At 53.7% G+C, this 26,812-nt stretch overlaps 3 protein-coding genes across 10 annotated transcripts in view; 2 read left to right on the forward strand and 1 right to left on the reverse strand.

Moving 5' to 3' along the window:
- Positions 1 to 257: 257 nt before the first annotated feature.
- On the forward strand, positions 258 to 5,188 carry NDUFAB1 (NADH:ubiquinone oxidoreductase subunit AB1). Its single transcript, XM_061600099.1, has 5 exons — positions 258 to 489; positions 740 to 859; positions 1,632 to 1,719; positions 3,058 to 3,167; positions 5,001 to 5,188. The coding sequence occupies exons 1-4, from the start codon at positions 313 to 315 to the stop codon at positions 3,147 to 3,149; spliced, it is 477 nt and encodes a 158-aa protein (XP_061456083.1). The 5' UTR covers positions 258 to 312; the 3' UTR covers positions 3,150 to 3,167; positions 5,001 to 5,188.
- Positions 5,189 to 5,539: 351 nt separating this feature from the next.
- Positions 5,540 to 23,476, forward strand: LOC133371984 (mucin-1-like). 3 transcript variants are annotated; one of them, XM_061600095.1, is made up of 11 exons: positions 5,569 to 6,506; positions 6,615 to 6,923; positions 11,632 to 14,004; positions 14,611 to 14,723; positions 15,242 to 15,300; positions 15,991 to 16,139; positions 16,619 to 16,781; positions 16,898 to 17,089; positions 19,916 to 20,146; positions 22,336 to 22,480; positions 23,000 to 23,476. In XM_061600095.1, exons 1-11 carry the CDS (start codon positions 5,711 to 5,713, stop codon positions 23,072 to 23,074), a joined length of 4,605 nt encoding a protein of 1,534 aa, XP_061456079.1. In that variant the 5' UTR covers positions 5,569 to 5,710; the 3' UTR covers positions 23,075 to 23,476. The 3 variants fall into 3 exon arrangements, with proteins under 3 accessions (XP_061456082.1, XP_061456080.1, XP_061456079.1); XM_061600098.1 differs by lacking the exon at positions 11,632 to 14,004 and having other exon boundaries at positions 5,540 to 6,506; XM_061600096.1 differs by lacking the exons at positions 16,619 to 16,781; positions 19,916 to 20,146; positions 22,336 to 22,480; positions 23,000 to 23,476 and having other exon boundaries at positions 5,556 to 6,506; positions 16,898 to 17,038.
- Positions 23,477 to 23,634: 158 nt separating this feature from the next.
- The window catches only part of TNRC6A (trinucleotide repeat containing adaptor 6A), a 53,297-nt gene continuing 50,119 nt past the window's right edge, over positions 23,635 to 26,812 (reverse strand). For 3 of the 6 annotated variants that reach the window (XM_061600091.1, XM_061600094.1, XM_061600089.1), the window contains 3 exons: positions 26,724 to 26,794; positions 26,474 to 26,613; positions 23,635 to 25,726 (listed from right to left, as the gene is read on the reverse strand). In XM_061600091.1, the coding sequence (XP_061456075.1) occupies positions 25,348 to 25,726; positions 26,474 to 26,613; positions 26,724 to 26,794 (590 nt within the window). In that variant the 3' untranslated portion in view covers positions 23,635 to 25,347. The remainder of the gene's footprint in view (positions 25,727 to 26,473; positions 26,614 to 26,723; positions 26,795 to 26,812) is intronic. The other 3 variants (XM_061600093.1, XM_061600092.1, XM_061600090.1) reach the window with 1 other exon arrangement.

Consider the following 26,812-nt stretch of genomic DNA (forward strand, 5'->3'; position numbering starts at 1 on the left):
TTGGACGGAGCTTTGTCTTTGGCGTTCCTTCTGCAGAGAGAGAGAGAGAGAGAAAGAAAAATTTTCATGGGGGGTGAAATTGCATTAAAAAAAATTCTCCGTTCAGTCCCCGGGAAGGGCGGAGGAGGCGCGCGGGTTGCTCAGCCGCCACGTGTTTCTCTCCCAGGGAGGCGGTAGGGAGGGCGGGGCCTGCTTTGCATATGCAAAGAGAGCCCAGTGCATGCCGGGAGCCTCCCCTCGACCCAATACCCTTGGAGAGCGGCCGGCGCGGGGTATTGTGGGGGCCGGCGCAGGCGCACACGTGGGGTCATCATGGCGGCGCGTGTCCTCCTGCTCTCCTCGGGCTGCCTCCGGCGCTGCAGCCGCAACAGCGTCTCCTTGTCGCTCGGGCGCCACGGCCTGTCGTTGCCGCCCGCCGCCCGCCTCGGCCACCCGCCCTTCCTCTCTTCCTCGACCCTCCCGCCGGGGCCCGCCAGCCTCACGCCGCAGGTGAAAGCAGGCAGGCGGGAGTCCGTCCGGTGCAGCTCTCCTCCGTTGGTCGCCCGGGGAGCTGCCCTCGCAGGCCGCCTGAGGTCTCTCCGGGGGGTGACCTGGAGCGCAGCCAAAGGGAGTGGGAGGGACTCGGCTTGTATTTTGTATTTTGGTATTTCTTTTAGGCATTGGTTATAAAGAGTTATAAATTTGGCTGAGGGTGCTGAGGATATTCCCATATAATAAATACATCTGGCTTCTCCTCTAGGTCTCTGGAACGTTCCTTAAGTTATGTCGCCATTACTGTGCACCTCCTCTGACCCTGGGTGGCATCAGAGAGCAGGTCATTTACGTCCTAAAACTATACGACAAGATAGATCCAGAAAAAGTGAGTAACTCTGTTGCAGCCTGTCTTGATCCTATTTTTCCAGACTCCTGTATCCATCACATATATGACTAAAAACAACATATTTTGCACTTAAGAACACCAGAGCTTTGAATACCACCCAGAGGTGTGTTTCCTACCTTCCAGAGAGTGCTGCCAACCAAAACAGGCCACCCGCTGTGGCTGCAGCGGATGGCAGGAAGGCAGTTAGCTCTCTAGCTTGGCGCAACAGGTCATCAATGAGCAACCAAGAGGAAATAGGAAATGACCAGCAATGGGGACAGTCTCACTTGAAAGAGATGGCTGTCCAGTATTGGAAACAAAGAGAGAACGATGTTGTGGTAGTCATAGCTTGAATTCCAGTTCTGTCTTGACCGTGTGGCTAGTGGAAGGGCCATTGCTAGTAGAGCATCTGGTCAGGATTGGAGAAGGCCCGCAGCTCAGTGCTAGAGCATCTGCCTTGATGCAGAAGGCTCCAGAGCCAGTCATTGGTACCTCCAAGTAGGACCGAGACTGTTCCCCACCTGAAATCCAGGAGAGCCTCTGTCAACAATTCAGAGCTAGATGGACCAAGAATCTGACTTGGTAGAAGGCAGTTTCCCACTATCAATATAGCCTTCTGAATAAATGGGAACGTGGCCATGGTGGGATGGAGGGGAGGCCTCTGTTTTCTGTGACTGTCAAGTGAGAGAGAACTTTATGTGGTGAAATACCCTGCTGATCTCCTTCCTTTCACACTATTGAAACACTATTTCTTTTCCCTCCCTTCTCCCAGCTCACGGTAGATTCCCACTTCATGAAGGATCTGGGCTTGGACAGCTTGGATCAAGTGGAGATCATCATGGCGATGGAAGATGAATTTGGTAATGTGGATACTCTGCTGTTTTGATGTATGTGATTAAATCTCAAGATGTGCTTGTAGCTCACAAGGTCATAGTGTGCCTGTTCTAGAGGTCAGTGTGGATTGATAAAAACCAGGTGATTTCCTACCTAAAATCTTGGGCAGTTGCTCAGAGTATCTTCTGTTCACCAAAGATTAGTCATTAAAAATGAGGCTTGGCATACAAAGGTTTGAGTCTTCTGTAAGGTCGTCAGCTAAACACCAGCCAAGCACTGGTGCTAATGTCCCAGTGGCAGAGAACATCCACTCTGTGGCATTGCTTGGACCAAGCAAAGTATTTGGGGGATTTATTATACAAACTGCCAAACCAGACTTTAACATGATAGTTCTTTCATTCTCCTCTGAGATCTGCACACATTTCCCTCTTCTCTCTTATTTAACCTTTTAATATAAATTCACGCTCATTTAGTTTCCTTCCAGACTGGTGTTTCCCAAAATCCTTGATGCTTCATGGCATCAAAGGTCATGGCACCGCTTCATTTTCTGGCCAAGGTGCTAACAGCATATGGCTTAGAGTCAGCCATTTTACACCTCTTAACTGTGGATAAAAGCAAGCTTCACCTCAACGCTTCCCACTGTTCTGTTTCTAGTAGCCCAGATTCTTGCTGTGCGAGTTGGGCTGTTTGTATGTGGCAGTAAATAAAATGAAATGAAAGAGTTTGGACTCGTGGGAATTTGCAGCAGGTCTTATTATTTCTCCATCTGGTCAAGTATTGGCTACTCTGGCGGCAGCTCAGGCAGAGAGAGGGAGAGAGCACGAGCTTTTTTATCATGGGTTTACCTGACCCTTTTAAATGGAGATGCCAGGAAGCCGAACTAGGGACTTTCTGCATGCAAAAAAAAGGGGGGGGGCTCTGCCACTGAGTTATGATCCACCCCCAACTGTTTTTTCTGCCCAGAGCACTGGAAAAAGGTGGAGGTCATGCATTTTGGCACAGCCCAACTTGTCAACCTTCCTCCCCTGAAACAAGGGGTTTGGTCCAGTTCCCTGAATGGTAGTAATGCTCATTGACAGTTGCACAGAATACTTCCCTCAACCTTGCTTTGCCCCCCCGCTAGCACTTAAAGGAGTCCCAGTGAGAATCTCATAAACAATAATGTGCTTGTGTGCTTCATCACCCCAACCCCCGGGGGACACTGATCATTCCGTTACAGTCCTCAGTGCTGCATATTAAGCAGTGCACTCCATGCCCCTCTCCCCTTTGCCCCTACTTTGATAAGCAAAGTGACTGCATTGTGGTAACCCTGTTTTCACTGAGAACCCTTCATCTCTGGACTAAAGAGGCCAAATCTTTTCCAGGGTTTGAAATTCCTGATGTGGACGCAGAGAAGCTGATGTGTCCACAAGAAATTATAGATTACATTGCTGATAAGAAGGACGTGTACGAATAATTGTTTGTGTCAAGCCAAGTAAGTAGATGTTCCTGGGGGGAGGAGCATGCAACCGTCTTGTGACAAAAACCTGCATGGAGTGACGCTCTACTCTTGTTCAGAAGGCCTCTGATGCTGGAGTCCAGCAAAGAACGTGGAGGGTGGAAGGCTTGTAGAGGATCTTGTGCCTTTTTCACCAGGCTCTGAATCCAGCTAGAAATGGAATCCTAGGCAGTGTAGGGATGCCCGCCATTAAAACTTTATTGGAGAGTGGAGTGATTGGTTCACATTTTGCCTGGGAAGGGCTTGAGAGTGTGTTGTTGCCTGCCCTTGCTCTTATGAGGCTTGTGTTACAATGCCTCCTTGCTTGAAGACACGAGCCCAAAATTCACTCTTCCATGTTCAGGGAACAATCCCTTCTGAACAAACACACCCTGGGGGAAATTACTCTGGTGCTAAGGGAACTTCTTCCCTTGGTGGCCCTGGCTCTGTTCTGATAGAGGTCAGGCAGCTGTGGGCTGGCCCAGCACATTTCCCCACACATACAGCATAGGTCATGTTAGATCTAGGTATCAGCGTGCCCTCATAATGCACGCAGGAAGGTGCAACAGACAAAACTAGAACTGCTCTGGAAAAGGAAGCACTTTATTGATAAAGTAAAACAAAAGGCAAATTGCAGGACAAATTAATGAAGGCTGTCCCAGAGTGGAAAGGAGAGAGAAGTGAGACAATTAACTGGCCAGTAATAGTTGTGCACTGATTCTTCAGCATTCACTGGGGAAAGGAGGGGGAAGTGTTGGAAGTTGGAAAGGTGGTGGTGGTGGTGGTGGGGAGGTTAGAATGAGAGATTGAGATGGATACCTGTCCTTCCTTTATGATCTGTCAATGGCATGTTGGAGGGAGATAAACTCCCAGCTTACCAGGCAGCGGCAGGGCCACTGCTGCTTTTTTAAAAAAAACTTAAGGCTGCCAGTGTGAGATATATACATATTTATAAATATAAATAAAAACAAAATTGGGAGGGGCAGGGGAGCTTTGGTGGCTGCCAAAGAAGGGTGCAGGAGGTGCTGTGGTACCTGTAGCCTGCAGGGGCTGCCTTGGAGACCCCCAGCTTTCAAATGTAGGCATGACCAGTAGGTTCTCAGGCCGAGGCCAAGAGAGCCAGGATGCAGGGAAGGGCAATAGCTCAGTGGTAGAGCACTTGCTTTGCATGCAGGACCTAGGTTCAGTCTCCAGGTAGAGGTGCAAGAGAACCCTGCCTGAAACTTGTCTAGAGAGCCACTTCCAGTCTGTGTAGACCAGGTGTGGGGAACCTTTGGCCCTCCAGATGCTGAACTGCAACTCCCATTGGCCGTGCTGGCTGGGGCTGATGGGAGTTATAGTTTAGCAGCTGGAATGCCAAAGGTCTCCCACATCTAGTGTAAACGATACTGACGAAGAATGGTCCCCAGTAATCTGACTCCATATAAGGCAGCACATCATGTCCTGGATATCCAGCTGTTGCTGACTTTTACAGACAAAGTGAGACCACTGTGGAAGGGTGTGACAAAATGAAGGTTGAGTGCTCTGGTAAAGCTCAGATTGCTTGCTCCAATGACCTGACGTTATTGGCACTCTCTGCCTTCCGTGCCTTGGGTGGATCAGAAGATTGGCCTTGGCTTTGGGCAGGTGGCATTGTTTTGGAGGCTGGTTCTAGCTAGTGGGAAAAAGAGCCCTTCTAGCAAGATGCTTTCTTATTTGTGAACCTGCACCTATAGTCCTGGCTGTTCTTGGCAATATTTGTTGGTTCCTGCTTTCACTACTGGTGTTGTTACTCGGTGATCTTTTTGAGTTTCTAACCCGTAAATGTCTTTTCCCTTCTCCCATCCACAGGCAATTCTGTTCTGCCCTGAGGGCTAGGATTATGCCAGCAGAACGATGGGGCCTGGCAAGGAAGCCCTGTGCTGTGTTGAATCATTATTGCGCTCATATGAATAGTTCTGTTGGCTGCTGTATTTAAAGCTGTATAAATATATGTTGGCCTTCAAAATAAAGATAAGACTAGTACTTCTTTATTCCAATCTTTCACTTCTGGCTGAATTTGTTGTACCTTACTATATGTGGGTTCTGCCCCACCAGCATGGGGGGGGGCAGTGAGGATTCCTAGCCTGTAGGTGGGAAGATCTCTTGAGCTTAGTTCAGGCACGGGCAGCCTTCTGCCAGAGGGCCACATTCCCCTCTGGGTAGCCTGGAGGCCACATGCCAGTGGTGGGTGGGGCCAGGAGTGGGGTCAGACCATTGGCCCACCTGGACCAGTATTGTCTGCCCTGTCCGGCAGCAGCTATCCAGGGTTCCAGGCAGGGGCCATGCCCATCTTCCTTGCGCAAAACAGGCCCTCTGCCACTGAGCTAAGGCCTGCCCCTAGCACTGCTCTATCATCCACCTAGGCAAAACAGAGTTGGAGGAGGCATTACTCGAGGAAAGGGGATGGGGTGAGAATTGCCGGCGAGAGAAGTTGGGGCCTCACGTGGCCCAGGCTTCCTCTTCCTCGTATTAGAGCGGCAGCTTTTCTGCACGCCTTCCCAGTGCCCCCTGGGTCCCACATGGGCGACGAAAAGCCGCCGCCTGGCTTTGAACGGGGCCGACGGGAGCGCTTGGCTCAACTCCTGGCTGGTGGCTGGCTGCGTAAAAGCCCGACGGAGAGGAGCCGGCGACCTGACCGAGAAGCTGGGCCGCGCAGCGTAGGCAGGGTTCGTGGGCTCTCCCAGCAGCGGCGGCGAGCGCCGGACGTTTGCGCCGGCGAGCAGCGGTTGCATCCCGTACGCCCGTCCGGCACGGTGGTGCCTCCCAGCCGAAGCCCCCAAGCGCCTCCCCCGCAAACGACTCCCAGGGCCCCCCAGAAAGGGGCCACTGCCTGCCCTCGCGCGGTGGCGGAGGCGACGGTGGTGCAGCAGCAGGGCCTGCCAGTCCCTAAGGGGAGGGTGGAGGCCCCTGCGGCCGTCCGCTTAACCCTCCGAGGGCAAAGCGAGGCAGCGCACTCTGCACGTGCTCACAGAACTCTTTTTCTTGGGCACGTGCGCCGGCCTAGCCCCGATAGCTGGTGCCGCCGCCTCCCTCGCCCGCCTCTGTCACGCAATAGGCCCGGGCAGCGCCTGTGCCACTGCGAGCGCCCCGCCGAGCGGCTCCGCTGTGCCGGCCTCGGAAGGCGGCGGCGCGGCGGCGACTTCTCCTCCTCCTCCTGTTGTGCTCGCCGCGCGCTCGCTCGCTCGGGTCGCGCACGGAGGCGGAGGCAAGCGCGGGGGGCTTCGCTTCCTGGCGCCGGCGTCCTTCGCGGGGAGCGCAGCATGGACCGCCGCTGCCGTCGCCTCCTGGCGCTCCTGGCCCTGCTGGCCGCCCCAGGTAAGGCGCAGGCGAGGGGGCGCGGAGCGGGGCGGGTGCTCCGTCCGTCGGCGGGTCTGCTGGCACGGCGGCTCTCCCCTCTTCTTGTGCTTTTCTGTCTCCGCGCAGGGCGCTCCCGAGACTCCCAGCGCCCCCTGGACGACGCCTCGGCCGCCGCCGAGGGCCCCCTCCTGCCGGGCCCCACCTGCTCGGGGCTCCTGGAGGCGCTGCCCAGCCAGCAGCTCCGCGTCGAGGGCCAGGAAGAGGCGCCCCACGCCCCGCCGGCCTCGCGCGACCCTCCGCAGGTGGGCTTGGAGGGCGGCGGGCGGCTCGGCCAGGCGGCGGCGGCGGCGGCTGGGCGTTTCGTGGAAGAGCCGGACGCCGGCGAGACCCGCGTCTCTGACACCCCCCAGCCTGGCCTCGCCGTCGGCAACTCCGGTAAGGATTGCTTTCGCGCTCCGTCCCTTCACTCGCCCCCCGGAGCTCCGGAAGGTCGGCTGGCGAGCGGCCACATACGCCTTCGCGCTCGCTCTCACGTTCTGGCATCTGAGAAGGGAGGACAAGGCGCGTGGCGCTCTGCACGGGCTCAGAGGGCCCCCCTTTTCTCTGACGGCATTGGCCCCTCCGGGAGGCTGCGCTTCAGGGGTCGGGAGAGAGCAGTGTCGCTGGCTGAGGCGCCGGAGCCGAAAGTCGCCCGCCCTGGCCAGCATGGTGGCCCCCCCGGCAGGGAGTCCCTAGAAGGTTTCGCTCGCTAAAGCCACCTTCCACCACTTGTGGCCTGGCCTGGCTATTTCTTGCCTGCCGGAACGTACAAGCCCCCAGCCCGAGCCTAGAGGGATTTGGCAGGATAGAGGGGGTGGGGGCCAGTTGTTGGCTCTGCAACCCCCCCCCCCGCTGCCAGTATCGCTGGAGGGGGGCGCGTCTGTGGCCCTCCAGCTGTGGCTGCTGGACTGCTGTTCCTTCCCTTGCTGGTTTCAGCTGGTGGGAGTCAGAGGCCAGCCACATTGGTGGGCCCCAGTGGAGGTACCCTGCCTACCAGGAGGCAGACTTTGCCTCACCAAGGAGTGTTCCTGGCCACATCCAACCGTTATTAGTGTTTGTAATCCTTTTTATTTTTTAGCAAGATTTATATGTCATACTAAATTAAAAAACAACTCTCTAAGCTGTTACATAATAAGGATGGTTCAAAGCACTTTTCAGATATTTTAATCTTGGCAATAACCCTGTGAGGTAGGACAGTGTCATCACCATCATCTCTGTATTATAGAGGGTTTTTTTCTTTTAAGCTTTCCCTAATACCACCCAGTGATTTCTGGGCAGAGCTGCATGTTGGAGGGGGCATCCGGCCTGCGCCCTACCTCTGTCTGGATCAGCTCCTGTGGCTGTCAAAGTGAGGAGGGGTGTTGTGCCTGGAAGCCAGTGGGGTGCAATAACATGCTCCCACCCCACCAAAGGAGAGCCGTGTGGAGGAGGCATGTTGACCTGGGAGGAGGGAGGGGGGTTCAAGGGGTCCCGGGTGTACGGGGATTTTGGACTCGAGGGGGAGGGCCACAGTGAGGCTTCCGGGCAGCAGGCTGGTGCTGTGGATTTGGTCCGGACAGGAGGGAGGGAGAGTGGAAAGCCAGCTGACTAGCACATGACCCGGTTTGCTGCTGGACAACACACCTTCCCAGAAGAGTTAGGGACAAAGGCAGCTGCCTTGAGGCAGAGGCAGATCAGTGGTCTGTCTAGCGCTATACTGTCTGCACAGACTGGCAGCAGCAGCTCTCAAGGGCTGAAGGCAGAAGGCTCTCCCAGCCCGAACTGGAGATGCTAAGCAGGTGCTCTGCCTCTGAGCTCCGGCCCCTCCTATTCTACTTCCTGGTGGATTGTTGCACACACACCCTGCACTTTGCCTGCCTCTCTTAATGGCCCCCCAAATCTGATGCACGGGGCGGCTGCTTTGCTTTGTCTTGCTGTGCGCATGGCCTGTGCCCACAGGAAGGGACGTTCTTTGCAAAGGTGGCTGGTGCCCAGTGGTAGTGGCAGGGTGGAAGGCAGGGAGCCCAATAGTGGGCGGAGCCAGAGGTGATGAGAGGTGGAGCCAATGCTTTCTGGCTTTGCCCCATCCTCTTTCTCCTGCTGAGTTCTGCAGGGGGCAGCACTGAGGCCGAGGAGGATGAGACAAAGAGCCGAAGTTGCCACCCCTTGGCTGGCTGTTGAGTAGGAGGCAGGCAGCGGCGGGGGGGGGGATGCCTGTGGGCACACTGAGGTTGGTTGAGTGATGGCCCATTTGCCCTAATGGAGCAGCCCCCTGTGGGGCAAAGAGACGGGTGGAGTGAGAGTTGTTGGGTCTCCAACAGAGCAAAACGAGGAGTGGTGCAGCTGGGTAATTTTAGTCTGAGCAGTTTGTAGCTTCTTGTAGCTTCCTCACCTTCACCCCGTTTTAAAGATGGAACTCTATAATCCTTCAAGGTGCGATGTGATGTCCTGCTGTGTTTGGGGGCCCTCTGGCTCCTTCTGCTGAGTGGGGGCGCCTGGACCTCTGCCCCATAGCTTGCGCCACCCAAGGAGAGATGCATCATTGCCAGGCCTTATTCTTCCTGATCTGGGCTGTGTTTTGGGGTCTAGTTGTGGCTCCTTTGTGGTGAGGGCGAAGCAGTCTGGGCATGCCTCTTCTTTATCCTCCCCTGACACGTTCCTGGAAGAGTTGGTCTGTCAAAGACTGTTGATGAACAAAAATAGATAGAAAACACTAAAAGATTTCCATATAGTGTCAAAAATCACAATTAAAATGAATAAATAAAATAGATGACTGATCTCAGCATAAACGGAGCTTTACTTATAGAACAAGGCAATGTTAGTACAACCAGGGTGGGCTCCAGGCAGGGCTGCTCTCCAGGGGGCCTGCCTACAGGCAGCTTTGCCCTTGTGGCTGGAGGGGCTTCTCGTCGGGCCTCCCCTTCTCTGGCTGCCTTTTGCGTTCTCCTCCTTTTCCTCCACCGCCTCGCCTGGAAATCTGTCTCTGTGTGGGCGTGCAGTTAGTTGCATGCGGGTTTTGTGGGAGGTGGGCATTGGTGTGCTGCCAAGTCTTTCTCAGAGTTGTGTACTAGACTGTGTGAGCAACAGTGGGAATACTCTGCAAAGCAGCATCAGGGCAACAGCAGGAGGTAACACCTCTATGGGGCTCCCGGTTCCCAGGTAACCTTTCCTTGGCAGTCCCCAGATAAACAGAACCATCATCACACACGGTGCTTGTGTCGGGGCTTCAGAGTGTTCAGAGCACATGGCATAATGCATGAGCCAGCAACTTTGCTGACTGCCCCCAGGGACCTGTAAATAGAAAGTTGTCCAGACAGAGTACCCCACACTTGAATCTTGTCCGTTCCCTAAACTCTGGCTGTAATGCAGTGCCGATTTTTTCCAAAGCAGCACCCAGGAGGAGATGGAATGCAGACTTTGGCCCCATCTGCGCTATATACATTTACAGCAGTGTCATGCCACTTTAAATAGTTCTGGCTTCCCCCAAAGAGTCCTGGGAAAGATAGTTTGTGAAGGGTGCTGAGGAGTTGTTAAGAGACCCCCCCCCATTCCCCTCACGGAGCTGCAATTCCCAGAGTTCCCTGGGAAGAGGGACTATTTGTTAAACCACTCCAGGAATTGTAGCTTTTGGAGGGATTGTAGGGGAAGAGGGGGAGTCTCTTAACAACTCTCAGTGCTCAGAGGACAAGGAGTAGGGGCTGTCTAGAGGACCACATTCACTCCCCCCCCCGCCCCAGCCTGAGGTCCCCCATCCCTGGGCTAAGAGATGCAATGCTGATGAAATGAGCCCCCTCCCCTTTGCCCAAATGTGGATTGACATGGGCGTATGCTGGATTTCAGGTTTCACCCAACTCTTAATCAGCAAGAACTTCAGGTTCCTAGACTGGTTTGGTGGTCTGTATTCCAACCTAATGTACAGGAAAGTGTTAGTAGTACATAAGGTGCACGTGTGCGTGTGAATGCAGTGATCCAGGTCTTCCTGGTACCCAGCTTGGGTCCCTTCCATAGCAGACTCTATGCCAGACTCCTCAGAACTGATTGTGTCAGATAGCGGTCCATGCTGGAGAAAGCCTGTTGCCTTGGCAACGGGGGGATGGTGATGCAGGATATCCGGGTGGCTTGTCTTGAGGGCCTGTTTTGGAAAATTAATTGGGCTTCTGCTGAATGGGCTGCCGTTTGTAGGCAAACTTCTGCTAGACTGTACTTGAAAATTCCGTCTGGAATCATCCTTTGGATGATTGATTCACTTAAAAGTGTGTGTGTGATTGCCCTTATGAATGTCCCCCCCAAGAGGCTGCATCCTTCTTCTCTGTGCCTCCCTTGGACCCCTCCCCTCTACATCTTTGGGCCACCTGCAGAGCTTGTTGGGCAGCTCAACAGGAGGCTTCCTTGCCCTTGGCTAATGAGATGGTGGGCTACAAGAGAGGCTCACCCAGGTGGTGTGTGTGTTTATCTGAGGTGCGCAGTTGCGTGAGAAACCCTTTGCAGAGAATCCCCTCCTCCTCACTCAGCGGTGGCTAGCCCTCAGTCCAGGCATCTGATCCACACACACCCTCCCAAAAGGATATTTTCTCGCCCCACGAGACTCCACTGATTTTGCCAGTGGCAAGAAAATAAATAAAACTTCGATAAATGCAATGCTACAGTTTGTTGCACCCAGGATCCCCTGCTGCAGATGTCACTCTCTCTCTCTTGGCCATCAGATCTGTCACTGGGTGAGCAGAGGGGGGGCAATAGCACTTTCTCCTCTGCTGAGCTGCACAGATCAGCCACGGGGGTGGGGGGCTGTGGGGTTGTGTGCATGCAAGAGAATGGCGTAGCCACACACGCTGCTGGCACGTAGGCCCTGGAGGGTGGCCAAAGATGAATGCAGCCCTCCAGCCAGAGCAAGCCACCCCTGTCCTAACTGAGGCCTTCAGCATAGAAAAAAGCCTGCCTGGTTCCTCACTCTGTGTGTGTGTGCATGTGCATGCTTCAGCTTTCTTGCTTTGGATTGAACAAGGGCAGCTGCTGATATTTGCACCTCCAATCCTGAGACCACCCCAGTTTTCCTGCCGGGAGGGAACTGTGCTGCATCATGACTCCTCTATGAAGCTCGCTGTCTCTGCTTTCTCCACCACCGCAGGGCTGGATTTTTCCAGGCTGGGGGATTTGCTGCCTCAAGGGCAAAGCACCGCGAAGACCCTGAAGACCCTCCTCCTTGGCAGCGCTGAGCCTCCTGGCATCACCTGGCATCGCCCCTTGCCCAGCTCCAGGGCTTCTGCTTTCCCCACTGGGTTGCAGCCAACCTTGCCAACATCATCTGCTGTTCTTGAGGCGAGTCGGGACGAAATGGTGAGTTGGCTGACAGATGTGGAAGAAAGCAGCGAAGAAAGCTCTCCGGGCACCACTGCAAGGAGAATGCAATTCCCCGCTGGTGAAGCAGGGAGAACAGGGAGCGCTGAGCCACCAAATGCTGCAGGGGCCAGCGGGCTGCCCCAGCTAAGCCAACCGCTCATCACAAGCAAGTTTGTGACGTTCCTGCCCACGCCAGTGTGGCTTCCTGTGTCTGCTTCTCCAGTGGATGCTGCAGGCCAAACTTCCTGCCCATCATCTTGTTCAGAAGAATTCTCTAGCTGGAGCACCGGAGAGAGAGCCCTTGAGCCCACTAGGGCTTTGCTGCTTCTGGGCTCCAACAGGCTAGCAGTCACACAGACTGAGGCGGGGCCAGAGAGTGAGAGATCATTGGGGGCTACAGCTGCTGGGAATGAGGCCTCTAGCCCAGTCCCTGCAGAGGGCTTAGAGATGCCCGCAGGATCAAGCAGGCAGAGGTCCCCGGAGACCAGATCCTCCCCTGGTGCAGAGCTCCAGGGGACCCTCCTTCTGGCTTCTACTCAGCGCCCAGGTAAGGCTACTCCAGAGGCAGAGTCTGTTTGGTTGCCAACCCCCTCTGCAGCCTCAGGGCAGGAATGGGATGTTGCCACCATCACAGCACAGCTGCTGCCCCGTGACTGGAGCACCGCCACATTTGCAACAGGATCTGAGGCACTCCTGGAGCAGCCAGGGGGCAGCACAGCAGAGCCACAGACCAGACCCCATGAGTCTTGGACTGCTGTGGGACACTTCTTCGCCAAGGCAGCCCCAGAACAATCCCCGACACTTCCGGGATCGAGGGCAGGGTTGGATCACACAGCGAAGACAACTGAGGAGGTGATAATTCCAGGCAACTTTGTTCCCAGCAAAAGAGCCCCGTCGCACAGGACCACCGAGGCCACGAGAGCCGAGCAGCCGCCAGAGGATGCGCAGCTTTCTGCAGGGACTCCCAGCCCGGCTGCAGGGCAAATGGAGGAGGCACCCTCTCTCTTTTCCCACTTGGGGGCTGCTTTGCTCCTGAGTCCAGTGGGCCCCACCACCCATCCGGTTAGCAGACAAGATGCCCCCTCTACCAGCAGCCTCAGCCCTGGGCCCACTTTCCTCACGTTGCCCTTTGGCCTAGGTTGGCTCCCTGATGGTGCCACTGCAGGTCCGCATGCCAGTGGGGCCACAGCCACATTTCATAGCTCCACAAGCCCTCTCATGGTCTCGGAGACTGCCCTTACTGGTGCTTCCACAGCCACAGGGGAAGAGCCCAGATCGCAGAGCCCCACTGAGCCCTACAGCACGTGGTATATAAAAGGGGGTGATCCTGCAGAGTCCTCCTCTTGGCCGAGACAGCTTCCACCCAAGTGGCAGGCAGAAGGGGGCACCTCTTCCAGCGCAGCGTCCAGCCCACCTGGGGCCTCAGTCCGTCATGGAGAAAGTGGGGGGGCTCCTACTGGCTCTGGGAAGGGGCCCCACAGACCCACAACTCTCCCCACAAAGCAGGCAGCCAGAGAGGGTTCCCCAAGGGAGGCATCTGTGGGGGCAGCCACTGAAGTGGCAGAGCTCAGTCGCAGGATTCCAGGAAGGGGTGACTGTGCTGACTGGCTCCCCAGCTCGACTGTGCCCCCAGTGAGCTCCATGGCTGCCTCCTTCCCTACGGAGGGGGATGTTGGGAGTTCAGCACCCACTGTGGATCCGGAGCTTCCTTCCCAAATGGCTCCTTCCTCTGCTTTGGCCTCTGAAGCGGCTGGGCCCATGATGGGCACAACTGTAATGCCTGGCTCTGCGTCAGTGACCCACCAACCGTGGACTTTTCCAGGCAGGCCTTGGCAGTGGGAATGGGGACCAAGGCCCCGGGCTCCAGCTGAAGGCTCGGTGAGAGGGGCCACCCATTCTCCCTATGGCCCGAGGGGGCCTCTCCGAACCACAGCCGCTCCAGCAGAATCTTTGCCAGGAAGCAGCGAGCACACTTGGACGACTTCGCCAGCCTCTGAACCAGAGAGCGTCACAAGGGGTGGCCTGCTCATTACCGGCTCCCGGCTCTCATCAGCCACGCCGGATAAGGCCCTGACACAGCTTGTGCCTGCCGTGCCAAGGGGTGCCCGCCCCAGAGCGCCCCAGGTCTTTGTGGTGGAGAATCAGCCACCCCTCCTGAAAGGTCAGTGGGGTACCTCTCCCTTTTCCCCCAACTCCAAGGAGGGCAGAGGAGCTGGTCTGGGTGGGGTTGGCCAGCTGGGGAGGGAAAGCAGGGAATATTCATCCCAGGATGGGTGTTTCAGGTCTAGTAACAAATCAACTACATGCAAAGCTAGTTTAAATCCCACTTGCTCATAAACAAAACCAGAAAGTATCATTGTTGATTGATTGATATAGCGCTTATATCCGAAATGGCTTCTCCATGTTCTGTCTAATTGTGTGTGCCAATTTGCCAAAGATTCCAAACATGGAGCAACTATCAGTGAAGAAAGTGGGCACCCCTGTTGTGTACCTCTCTAAATCAAGCAGATCTCAAAGGATTCCATTTGTCCTTACTTTCAATTTGGGAGGGAAGGATAAAATTCTGATCCACTTTATAAATTTAGTGCTGTGAATAAGTAGCCTCTGTGCTCCACATGTGTGTGGAGCATGCAGATTCCCTGACTGTCCAGTGAATGCTGTCATGCGGCCACCACTGGGTGACCTGAAGGTAATTCATTCCCTCTCTCTCTCCCCCCCCCCCTTGGGCTGAGGTGGGCCTGTTTTCCTCCCTCCTCTTCTTCCTCAGCCACCTTCCTGCATATCCCTTGTGAGCTTGTCCTGGCCATGGAGTTTTCCAGAAGCTTCCGGAACCCCGACACACCCGAATACCAGGGCCTGGTGCTCAGTATCAATGAAACAGTGAGTAGCTCAGTGGGTGAAACTCCCTGCACCCTTTCTTGCAGAAATTCCTCAATGCTTCCACTGGCTGATGTCTGGAACTGTGTTGGGACAGAGTCTCTTGACAAAATGGGAGGCAGCTGTGTTAGCTGTCAGCTGATGGCTCTTACCTGGGAGTAACACGATTTCTCGGCTTAGAGGATGCAACTTACGAAAAGGAATAGCCTAAGAAATGACAACAGGGTGGGGAGCTTCCAGCCCATGGGCCAAACTTGGCCTGCAAGATCTCCCCATTTGGCCTGTGAAGCTGTTTTGGGCAAGCCACACACTCCTGCCCTACACCTGACATCCTACATGATGGAGGTTCAAAGAGCAACCCTGGGATGTTTGAAAGCTCTTTGCAAACAGCCTTGCATTGTGCTTTGAAGTCCCAACAATTGGGGCTTCAAAGTGCAGCATAACCTGATGTCATAGTTCCATAAATCAATGTATTGATTGATTGATCATCATTCCTACCCCCTTACTCTTCTCTCTTCTAGGTCACTCCCCTCTTTGAGTCTCTGCCTGGATTTCAGCGACTGGAAGTGAAGACAATCCGGTATTTCTCTCTCTGGTTTCTCTAGTCTTTCATATCGTAAGGGCCTGGGGAGGGTAAGAGCAGGCGAAAACACAAAAATAGACGATTATCCCAGTGACTCCTTTAAAGGCAGCTTACAACAGAAGGTCTTAGCAACTCTTAGGGGGTGGAGTTGCTCAGAACAGACAGCAGCCTCCTTGGCAGCTCCTGGGGCAAAGTTGGCGCAGAGAGGGCATCACCCAGAGGGTTGATCTCTCGAAGGTCACAATAAGGGGCTGTCGTTAATGACTGTGCCTAACGTAGGTCCATTAACTTCATTGGGTCTACTCGGAGCTAAAGTTAGTTAAATACAACCCAAGGCTTTAAAATTTGTGGAGCTCAAGCCTTTTTAAAAAAATACGTGTGGCATGTATTAGTCACATTTCCAAAATAGATTGTTGAAATTATTTGGGGTTTTTTTTTGTATTTGCTATTTAAGACATTTTAACTTATGTTGTAAACCACTTAGAGATTTGTTTACATGTAAGTGGTATAGAAATTGTCTAAATAAACAAACAATCTGCCCCAGGAATCCTGCGAAATAATTTAGCCATTTGTAGATCATAGTGGCCAGGCCCTGGAGCATAGTTTGCTGGGATTCATGTGCACGTGCATGCTGTGGGGCTTAAACTGTTGTGATCTCCTCCCCTTTTTTGCCCCTTCTCTCTGCAGGCCCGGGAGTGTGGTGGTGGCGTTTGATGCCCTCTTCCTGGCAGAGGCTCCCGGCTTGTGGGCTGCTCTGAATCGATCGTCCCTCTCGGACCGCTTGCCATCAGGGCTGTGGGTTGCCAATGCCAGCTTGCTGCAGAGCACGACGCAGGGTAAGATTTTGCACAGCAGCAAGCCTTACGCTGCTGGACCAGGTGTGGGGTGGAATAGAGGGCTGAGCAGAGGCAAGAAAATGTCTGGCGAAAGTTGGAAGCTGAGGCGTCGCTGCCTTTGCTGTGGCCAGCCTGCCCACCTTGCAGGACGTGCGGCTGGTGCAATCGGGAAAGCCTCAGGGCCAAATGCAGCCCTTGCACGTCTTGATGGAGGCTACAGAGGTGTGTCCAAGTGTGTGCAGAAACTCCAGATGTTTTGGACTACAACTTCCCAAGCAGGGGGAATTCTAGTCCATAACATCCGGAGGGCATCTGGTTGGGGAAGGCTCATCTATACTGACTGGCAGGCAGGGGTCTTTCTCAGGGCTACCTGGAGATGACCTCGGGGATCCAGCCAAGGGCCTCCTTCATGCAAAGCAGCTGGCTCTGCCTGCCTCTCACCCCCCCCCCGGCCCTTCCTCTCTCTCTCTGCCCCATAGAGAGGGATCTGGACCTGTGCTCCGTGCTTTTCGCCTGCCATGCTGGCTTCGAGTGTGTCGCCGGGGAGGACGGGCCCCCCGTCTGCACCTCCGTGTGCCACCGGAACTATTGCAGGAACGAGGGCATCTGCACCCACATGGCTAACCACACACCTGTCTGCCAGTGAGTGGCCGTGATCTGTGGGCCTTGCTCTTGACAACTTTGTGAACGGGCTTGTGTCTGACTCCTCACGCCGCCGCCAGGCGGCCACCTGACTCTTCGACCCTTTGGCCTTGCAGGTGCCCCGTGGGCAGCGATTTCTGGTTCCTGGGAGTGCGCTGTGACTACAAAGTGACGCAGCAGGGCTTGCTGGGAGTCGCTGGCGGCCTGTTGCTGAGCCTGGTGGTGGTCGGGGCGGCTGTTGCTGGGCTGGTCATCCGCCGGGTCCGGATGCTGCTCCTGGAGGCCAGAGCAGATCAGACAAAGAGCAGGTGAGGCCCCTCCCCTCCATGAAGGTGGGGGATGGGGGGCTGTTTATGTTGGGGTCTGCCTTCCCTGCCTGCTAATGTCAGGCACTACAACCGCGCTGCCTCCATGGCATCTTTCCCTATCCAGGGTGTTCACCATTGAGCCTCTTCAGGTGCGAAAGTGCCCCCGGGGGCTGTTTGCAGCTCTGCCATCTGTTGTGTGGGGTCAGAGGGGCAGGGCTGTGCCCCTTGCCCATTTGCATCTTGTGTGGGGCTGGAGAAGGGGAGGCAAGGGGGCCAGGCTGAGCCGCTGGATCCGTTTCCTTCCCCCAGGGCTGCATTCGAGGGAAAAGCCAGTAGTTTCTGGCTGAGCTCCAAGGGAAATCCGGGCTTTGTGCTGAAAGAGGGAGGCAGAGGGGAGCAAGGTTTAATTTCAGTTAGAGCACTTCAGCACTGGGCCCCAGGCTTGACTCTCTGGCATGAAGTGAGTGCCTTGGGGTCTGACCATATGCAGAGTGCAAACCCCTTTTTACACCTCTAGAATTAGGTGGCAGGGCAGAAGGCCTCCATTAGCTTTCCTGACTCAGCTTGTTAACCATGCTGGCATCCTCTTGGCCTTGGTGGTGCTCTTCCCTGTAACTGCGGCGCATCTTCCAGCTGAGCTGCTATTGTTGTGCTTTTTGACAGCCCCACAAGCATTCTGGGGTGATGTGACCCTCTTGGCGTTCCCTTTCCAATTTCCTTTCCCCCAAACATCTCTTCGTTTCTGCACCATCTCCTCCTCTTTTGAGGCCAGGCATGTTGGACTTCTCTGGCAAATGTCCCTGAGCATCTGCCAGGATGCTTTAGACGAGATGGGTTCGACAGGGTGCTGGCTACATTCGTCCCAGAAGCGTTCCCCACTCGCCTGCCCCCTTCCTTCTTGGTGCTACAGTGGCTGCTTGTACGAGTCCTGCAAGTGGCATAAGGACGACCCCCCTAACCCCACCCCCACCACCTTGGTGCCTGTCACACACACACCTCGCTTCCCTTCATTGTGCAGCGCCTGTCTCCAGGAGGAGCACATTCCTGAGGGGGAAGTGGTGGTGCTGCTGCAGCTGCCCCAGCCCTTGGCCATCAAGCCCCTTCAGTGCCTGGGATGTGCTTAGCACCTGCCCGCCAGGCCCTTTCCTTCCAGAGGGGAATGTCCTGCTAAAGAGCATCCTGAGGCCAGAGAACGCTGATGCTCACAGTTCCCCTGGAGAGAGCAGGGAGAGGCCGCTGAGCGTTAAAGCTGGTGGAGAGATCAGTTGCCAGCTGCTGGTGGTGGGGGCGCAGAGACCATCGGCTGAGGGAGCTCCAGGCATCGCAGAAATGATGCCTCTCCCCTTTTGCTATTAATGAAAAAATAAGCTGCACCTAATAATAAATGGATTTGCTGACAAACGGCCACTTCAGTGTGACTTTGTACTGACGACTGACGACTAATTAAAGGTTGGAGACCAGGGCTGTGGTGTCGGTACACCAAACCTTCAACTCCGACTCCTCTGTTTTTCTACTGTCCGACTCCCAACTCCACCCAAAATCGCTTCTTGTCAATCAAAATTTATTTGGAAGTCGGAGTCAGTACATTTCTACCAACTCCAACTCCGACTTCTCCCAAAATTGCTCCCGACTCCGACTTCACAGCCCTGGTGGAGACACCCTCCCTGTGCTGCTGGTCTCCACCTCTCTCTCCTGAAAACGGGGCACATGGTGCTGGTCAGACCCTGCCCCTTTTTACTGTAGAACTTGGTGGGGTCAGTGCAAGTATTTTCTTAAATTCATTTCAAAGAGATTTTGCAACTGATTGGCAGATCAACCTGTTCCCCGTCCAGGTGTGGCTTTGCTGTAGGTGACAAGCGTGCTCACAGAAATGGCCTGCCTAAGCCTGGTGGGAACTGGTGGGGATTGAGGGCTTCAACTGAGTGCTTTGTCTCTCTGTTTTTCCAATACAGCCTTCTCAAAACTGATGCCCTCCAGATGTTTTGGACTACGACTCTCATCAGCCCCAGCAGTCTGGAGGGCACCAGGTTGGAAAATGCTGTTCCAATATGTGGATGAGGACATCCATAGAACCACCAGGTGTAATGCTGAAACCTACCTTATTTGGGCTGCTGAGCTGCTGTGGAAGTACATTTGCTGTGGTTTGTCCGAACGTGCCTTTTCTGCTCAGAGCTGAGCTCAGGAGAACCAGGCTAGCCCTATGACACCATTAATCCCACCCACCCACCCACAACACCCGGAGCAGTTTTGCAACTTCTTTGCAAATGGTTTTCGTTGCTGTTGTCTTCAAAATAACAATTAGGCAAAGAATGAATGTTAAATTTTAGAGCTCATGATTACACACTAACTAAAACATAAATACGTAAATAGCTCAGCTTTAAGTATGTTGTGTAGGTGGGAGGCTAGCAAACATCAGCATTGGAATTGTTGAGATCTGTGACTGCCTTTTACAGAAGGCGGCTGGGCTGACCCTGTGGGAGAGAAGTCCATGTCAACGTTTATACCCAAGGATGTTTTTAATGCAGAGGGACAGATTTTCAGGGGACTCCTTAGAGGACACGGAGGTGCCAAGCAGGCCAACAGGATTTTCCATCTCTGACCAGACATTGCCCGGGGTCTAGGTGCATGTCAAGTAAACCTTGGCTTGAGCTGGAGTTTCCCCCAAGGGACCTCACTTGGCACAGATCCCCTGGTCAGCGCAAGTGGATTCTAGGCAGACCTCAACCTTGTTAACTGCCCTTGGGGGGGCATCCCTTGAAGCCAGGCTGTCTCCCCCACTCTGCAAAGTTATTTGGTTTTAAGATAAAGTCTTTTTGTCCTTTCTAGTTACCGCCGCTTCTGTCGCCTCGACGACGTCTCAGCACATTACTGGTCAGAGCCTTGGCTGGCATCGGCCATCTCCTTGGACAACCCGGCCTTCAGTAATTCAGAAGAGCTGCTTCACTTACAGATCCTGGACACTGCCTGCTGCAGCTGCCAAGACAACTGTGTGGCCCCCAGTGACTACTGCAAGCAGCCTCAGGACCCCCCCTGCATCGGCGCTGCAGGCCAGCCGAGGTAACTGGCGCCACCACTGCATGTGGAAAGGGAGGGTGGGCATGTATGGTGAAGGTTCAGGCAAGCAGGGGCAAGGCTTTCACCTATAGTGCTGTAGGAGTACCCCCAAGTAGTCTTAGGGAAGGGTCGTAGCTCAGTGGCAGAGCACCTGCTTTGCATGCAGACGGTCCCAGGTTCAGTCCCCAATGGCATCTCCAGGTAGGGCTGGGAGTGTCCCCTCCCTGGAGCTGCTGCTGCCAGTCAGTGTAGGGACCAATGGTCTGACTTGAGTCCAAGGTAGCTTTTGTGTTCTTGACAGGGAAACCCATTAAACAGAGTCGGATCACTGACCCGTCTAGCTCAGTGTTGTCTACTCCAGCCTTCCCCAACCTGGTGCCCTCCAGGTGTTTTGGACTACCAGCCAGAATGGCCAGTAGTCAGGGATGATGGGAGTTTGTAGCCCATCACATGTGGCAGGGGAAGGCTGGTGTATTCTGCTCCTCTGCAAGTTGTTGGGTGAGGGAAAAGGCCTTTCCCAGCCCTGCAACGGAGATGCTGGCGCAATGCCCTCGCCTAGGACCCTTTGCCTGCAAGAGTTGAGCTAAGGGCCTTCTCTAGAAGGTGGCTGCCTTGACTGGGAATTGAACCTGGGTCAGCCTCCCAGAGCAGGTGACAAGGTGCACCGCAAAAATCAGAATTATCCCATCATTTGTGTGTGGCACCGCAGAGCGGCCTTCCCCACGCTGGGGCTTTCCAGATGCTTTGAACTGCAACTCCCATCAGCCCCAGCCTGCACAATTGGAAGTCCCTGACACCTGGAGGCCGCTCAGGTGGGGAAGGCTCCAGTACAGTGGTGCAAGCAAAGCAGGTCTCCCCCCCCCCCAGCAGCTTACAGTATAGTTGATATGGGTGCAATGGAAGGAAATGTTATGGCTCACACATGCAGCTCGCTGCAGGGAGGGAGGGAGAACTGCAATAATGGGGGAATTGGAGCAGAGTAAAAATCAACGAGAAAGGACTTGCCTGCATGTGCCGTTGTCTGAGATTTGTTGCCTAGATGGTGGGGTTTCAGTAGGCACCCCACATCGGTAGGAATGAGTGGGCTACATTGTCACATGTTCCTTGACTGGGCTCCCCCCCCCTGAAAGTGCAGTCCCTGTTTAGCCCAGGAGATAGTGGGCCAGGATGGAGGAGCTAAATTGCCTTTCATTCTCCCAGCGCAGAATAATTTGCCAAGCAGCTGAGGTGACATGGTGGCAAATTAGGTGGGAGGCATTACTCCAGCTGGTCAAGGAAACAGAAGACCCTCCTCCTTCAGCTGACCTGTAGGTAAACAGCAGGAGCTTAGTCCAGGGACCCCAAGCTCTTGCACTGACCCCCAGATCTCAGGCCCCCTTCCCAACTTCGAAAATGCTTCGCTGAGAGAGCAACTAGGGGCACGAGTGGCCTCAGCTGCCCTCTGTCCATACGAATTAGGCCCCCCCGAGTCATTTAAACAGTGCAAGTCTACAGCAGAGCAGGTGGCTAGCAGAGTTGCTCCTGAAGGACAGGACAAGTCAGGCCCAGAGGACCTCTGTGGGAAGAGCAACGCCATTGCTGGCTCAAGGCCAACTACCATCAGGCGGCTTCAATAAACTTTCCACTTAGGGATGGCTTGTGCATGTGTGCGACTCTCCAAACAAAGGCCTCCGCTAATAAAGAGCTAAAACAGGCCACAAAAAGAGGGGAGAAGGCCCACGCTGAGCTGCAGGCGTGCCGCTGAAGGCTTGGCTGCGTTGTCCGCATCAGCCTGTGACATTCAGCTGCCTCAGGGTCGTCGTTCTAACCCTGGATGTCTGTCTTGCTTGTTATTTTCTAAGGACATTTCCTAAAAATCCAGTTTTCTGTGTGGAAGGGAGTCTCTTCCCCCCCAGAGCTGGACCATAGCTGGACCTGCTGTGCTTCAAATCACTTTTAAGCAGGATGAGGCAAAGGGTTTGCCCCCCTTTCATTCACAGGGTCAAGAAAGGACCTTTCAAGAAACTGAGTTGTTATTCCATATTTTAAGCCGGAAGTTTTCCCTACGTTTTAACGCCCCCAAAGAGCGTAACCCCTTTCCTGTGCCATGATTGTGTGGCCCTTAATGACCGGTGATGCCAACGCACTGGAGGTTGGGTTGTGGTGCCTGAGCGTCCTTCCATTTCGCACCTTTATTTGCTTGCTCATTACAGCCACTGGGACGTGAGCTCCACCAGCATGAACGACCCCATGATCGACTCTGGGAAGGCCAGTGAAGTCTCCGTCTCCAGCTGGCCCATGGAACCAATCCAGTGGAGCCCCTTCCCTACTCTGCACCACCTCTCCAGGCAGCAAGAGGTGAGGTTCAAAGCAGGCACCATTTCTGTGGCTTAGGGCCTGGGAGGGGCTTTGAACCTTACGAAGGAAAGAAAGAGAACGGAATCTGTGGAGCGGTGGCATTCTGGCATGTAGGCCTACAGCATATTTCTGCACAGGAACTCTGATGAAGCACAATGTTCAGCCATCCCAGTGCAATGCTGTTTGAAACTTTCTGTTTCGAGGGCCATGGGGGGGGAAGAGGAGGGTTGCTCACACAGCTTGCTTGTGGGGTAGTGAGATAAGAGAGACCTGCTTGCTCAAGGTCGCCAAATGAGTTTGTTGACCCCGAGAGATTTGCCCCGTTCATTCTTCAGCTGCTAGTCCTGCCCTGCGTCTGTTCCCTGCCAGACCCCTCTCCAGCCATCCTCCCCCACCCAGTTGCACCACTGGAGCGTTTCCTGATGGTCCTGGGAAGTACAGAGTGGGGGAGAGGGGCTAACTCCCCTTGGCAGCCTCACCGCAGAGCAGTTGCTGGAGGTCACTGTGTCTCTTTCACAGCACAAAGCACAGAGGCCGCACTCCTACTGCGAGGGGATGGAGCTGGTCAACCTCGAGAGAAGTTGGACAGCCTGAGTTCTTCCCAACAGACACTCAGGAGGTGCAGCAGTTGTTAACGTGTTCAAAACCAACCATGTTTTAATGTCCACATGGCAAGCTCAGAGGTGGAGCTGCAACCAGCATGAGCAGTACAAATCCATCAAGGCCAGTGGCTGATGTCAGTTTTAGTCCATGCAAAGACTCAAGAATCAACCTTCAGCTCACCCTTTCTGGCTTGGTGTTGAATGGTGGAACTTTTTTTTAAAAAAGCAAGTCTTGGAGGAACAGCATAGCGCTGGCATCCACCACTGAGATGTACACATTTGAGGAGTTACTTCCTATTTGGACACAGGAATCTGCTCAACAGAAAAAGCTAAATAAGTTATTGGATAAAAGGGTAAAGAGGAGAAGTGGCTGTTTTGTGGAAGTATTAAACACCACTACTTTTAAAAAACAGCAATTTCCTCAGTGATATGTTCCTTTTGAGACCTGAGCTGGTTCTGAAATGGGAAAATGGAACTAGGCAAATAGTAAGTCTTTGTCCCCCAGAGCAAATGACTGGGAGAGGGGCAGGGAGGATGACAGACGTCACAAACCAGACAGTTCTATGGTAAGCAGCCAAAAAATGTCATGATTTATTAATATCTGGAGAAACTTCATAATTAGAACACAACCCAAACTGTACATTTTACAATCACACTCTATTTGTAAACAGTTAAAAAGCCACTGACGACTTTTGCATCTTCAGACACAACAGTTAGAATCAAGGCAATGAAATGAGAGCATCTTTCAGCACAGTTAAAATTTTCTTTTTTTTTTATCCTTGTTTAGTTTTTCATCCTCCAACTAAACAAGCATCAGGTATTAATACCATTTGTGGCAAAAAAGGAAGATGATTTTAACACTTTCACAAGAAAAGTATTTGCAAGAACTTTTTAAACATTTAAAATTTATACAACAAAATTCTGTAAGCCCAAATTCTTGGTTACAGTCTGCATAGTTACTTCAGCTTTAAGGTTAAACACTGAACACAGTCACGAGAGCAGGAAGAGGGGCCACACCAAAGGGGGGGAGGAGGAGGAGAGAGGAACACGGGGGGGGGGGCGTTACAAAACTTGGGAGGAAACTGGAGATTAAGAGCCAAGCACCAGCCTCTCACCCCACACTATTAAAAAGACAGCATTGGAAAGCACAGAATGTCAAACTCCAGCGATTTGAAGCAATTTTTGGCAGAAGAAGGTTTACAGAGCAAGTAATAATCAGTGCTAAAAGTCATTTCCCTATAAGAAACTACGAGGAGGCGTTTTCCTGGGGACCTTGGTTTTCCTGAGAGCCATGCTCTTCGATTTAGGAGGTTGGAAATAGAAAAACTCAAATGGAACATGGCCAAACACTGCTTGTTATTCCCAGAGATAGAAAGCATCTTTTATCATCCACGTTTTTTGTTTTTAAAAAATAGATAAGTGATGGAAGAGTAAACATTGTTTCTCAAAGAAAAAGAAAAAAAGATTTCTGTAAACAAGGCAGCGCCCCAGCAGAGGAGCCCCCCTCCCCCAAAATAAAAAACAAAAAGCCTATTAAAAGTGCAGGACCCTGCCCAGGGAAGCAGGCTGGGTTGCAAGTCACAGCTGTGCGTGCAGTTTTAGAAACTGCAGAGGCTCCATTCTTTAGTTTAATTCCACGTGAACAGACGGGTGCAATCTTTTTTCCACTCATACTCCTAGGTCAGTCTAATCATTCGATTGTTTGGCGCTGGAGAGCCACCACACGATGGCTGGCGGGCGGGTGGGTGGGCGAGCAGGTAGGCATCAAGGCATGGGGGGGCACATCCTGGTCTGGAGCAAGGGACACCTGTCTGTCCTCCAGGAAACGCCACTGATCAGCTCCTGCTGCTGCCACCACCACTTCCACCAGGACTATTGTGAGGCAGGGAGAAGGACAGAGTCTGTGCAAAGCTTAAAAAGCTCAAACTCCACCAGCAAGTTGCAATAATAATGATGATGAACACAAGAAAAAACAAGTGATGAAACACATGAGAGCAAGCTGAGCCTACATAGCTTCTTTTTTAAAACTATGTATATTAGCACTATCTGGAAGTGTAAAATCTATTAACTTTTTCACATTATAATTATTGGCCTGCATGATTCAAGTATTCAAACTGGCATGTTTTGGGCTAAAACAAAGTGGGAAAATGTGCAGAAGGTTAACCATTTCCACAGGTGACCCCTAGAGGCTGCGGGGGGGGGGGATCCACATTTAGTGCTGCTTTGAGGTCACAGTTTTATCCACTGAAAAAAGGGACGAGGTGGTTACAGGGACTCCCCCCCCACCCCAAGATGGTCAACGGAAAGGAAAGCGTTGAGAGGGGACGGGCTGCTCAGGCCCCTGGTGTCACTGCTGCCCAGGGAGCCCCAGAGGCTTGTGGAATAGTTGGGGCTCCCCCAAAGGGATGTGCCGTGGAGGTCTCTGCTGCTCGTTCCTGACAGCCCAGCACCATTCCAGTGATTATTTAGGTCATTGCGGTTGGCGAATGCGTGGGAGCCATCCATCGATCCCAAGCGGGACTGGCTTGTGCCCAGAGACTGCCAGGCAGGGGAGGGGATTAGAGACTGGCCTTGTGCAAAGAAGCGGCTGATCTCCTCTTCACTGGCAAACTCAGCAAGAATCGTAGTGTTCCCGAGGACACACCTGTCCGGAGAGAGAGAGAGATCCAGAAAGAGGAGGAGGTGGGCATGACGGGACGCTTTGCCCAGGGATGCCCCCCATCTTGTCTCCCTGCCCCCCCCACCCGGGCCCACCTGCCCCCCCTGCCCAAGGAGAGCACTGCGGCCAATGTGGCACTTCCATCCAGGCACTGGCTGACACACCAGTTAAAGGGGCCAGCTGTACCTGCAACTCTCAGGCCATCTCGCCCCACCACACACACAAGTGCTCAAAGCATTTTTCAATTTTCTGTGATCTTTAGTCATATCATGTCCAACCTCCATCTTCTAGTAACTGTGTTCCCAGCAGTTTATTGAAAACTGTTTAGCTACATATTAACAAATTAGCATTTAAACAAAAAATGGCTCCTCCTTGAGCAGTAAGACACATTAGCAGGGACACAGCCCACACTAAATATCTGGGAAGGCCCGTTGCAGCTCATTGGTTAGAGCCCCTGCTTTGCACGCAGAAGGTCCCCAGTTCACTCCCTGATGGCATCTCGAGGTAGGCCTGGGAGAGACTCCTGCCTGAAACCCCGGAGAGCCGCTGCTGCCAGTCAGAGTAGGCAATGCTGAGCGAGATGGATCCCACCGGTCTGAGCTGTGGAAGGCCGCTTCCTCTCCTCCCAGCCTCTTCTCCCCAGGCCACAGCCCTCACCTTCTGCATCCCCACCAGCTCAACAGGCTGGAAACGCTCCTCGCGCTCACAGCCCAGGCTTGCAGCTACACTTACATGTGGAGAGATTTTTGTGCCTTCACCACCTCTTCCTTTGAACTGTAACGGACCAACGCGTTGCCATGGGGCAGGTTGAGGTGGAATGTGATCAATGGCCCGTGCTGCATGCACAGCGTCCGCAGGGTGGAGCCATCAATCTGGAAGAGAGCAAAAGGGATGCAGAGTCACACACACTGCCTCCGGGGCGAGGGGGGCAGAGCCCAAACCACCCGGCAGTCTCCTGGCACAAGGCTGTGCCCCATCTCACCTGTGGCGTGAGGTTTTTCAGGACAAGACAGTTGGTTATTCTCCCTGAGCTGCTCTCACCCCAGCTGGAACCTGCCAGAAATAAAGAAA

The sequence above is a fragment of the Rhineura floridana genome, chromosome 17 (genome assembly GCF_030035675.1).
Source record: "Rhineura floridana isolate rRhiFlo1 chromosome 17, rRhiFlo1.hap2, whole genome shotgun sequence".
In the NCBI taxonomy this organism is placed as follows: domain Eukaryota; kingdom Metazoa; phylum Chordata; class Lepidosauria; order Squamata; family Rhineuridae; genus Rhineura; species Rhineura floridana.

Excerpts from the sequence above, each read along its gene's own strand:
- LOC133371984 (XM_061600095.1), top strand. The coding sequence starts at position 5,711 with ATGGGCGACGAAAAGCCGCCGCCTGGCTTTGAACGGGGCCGACGGGAG. Across the intron at positions 14,005-14,610 it reads TCAGCCACCCCTCCTGAAAG|CCACCTTCCTGCATATCCCT; the intron begins GTCAGTGGGGTA and ends CTTCTTCCTCAG. Across the intron at positions 16,140-16,618 it reads GCTGCAGAGCACGACGCAGG|AGAGGGATCTGGACCTGTGC; the intron begins GTAAGATTTTGC and ends TCTGCCCCATAG.
- NDUFAB1 (XM_061600099.1), top strand. The coding sequence starts at position 313 with ATGGCGGCGCGTGTCCTCCTGCTCTCCTCGGGCTGCCTCCGGCGCTGC. Across the intron at positions 490-739 it reads CCGCCAGCCTCACGCCGCAG|GTCTCTGGAACGTTCCTTAA; the intron begins GTGAAAGCAGGC and ends CTTCTCCTCTAG. Across the intron at positions 1,720-3,057 it reads GGCGATGGAAGATGAATTTG|GGTTTGAAATTCCTGATGTG; the intron begins GTAATGTGGATA and ends AATCTTTTCCAG.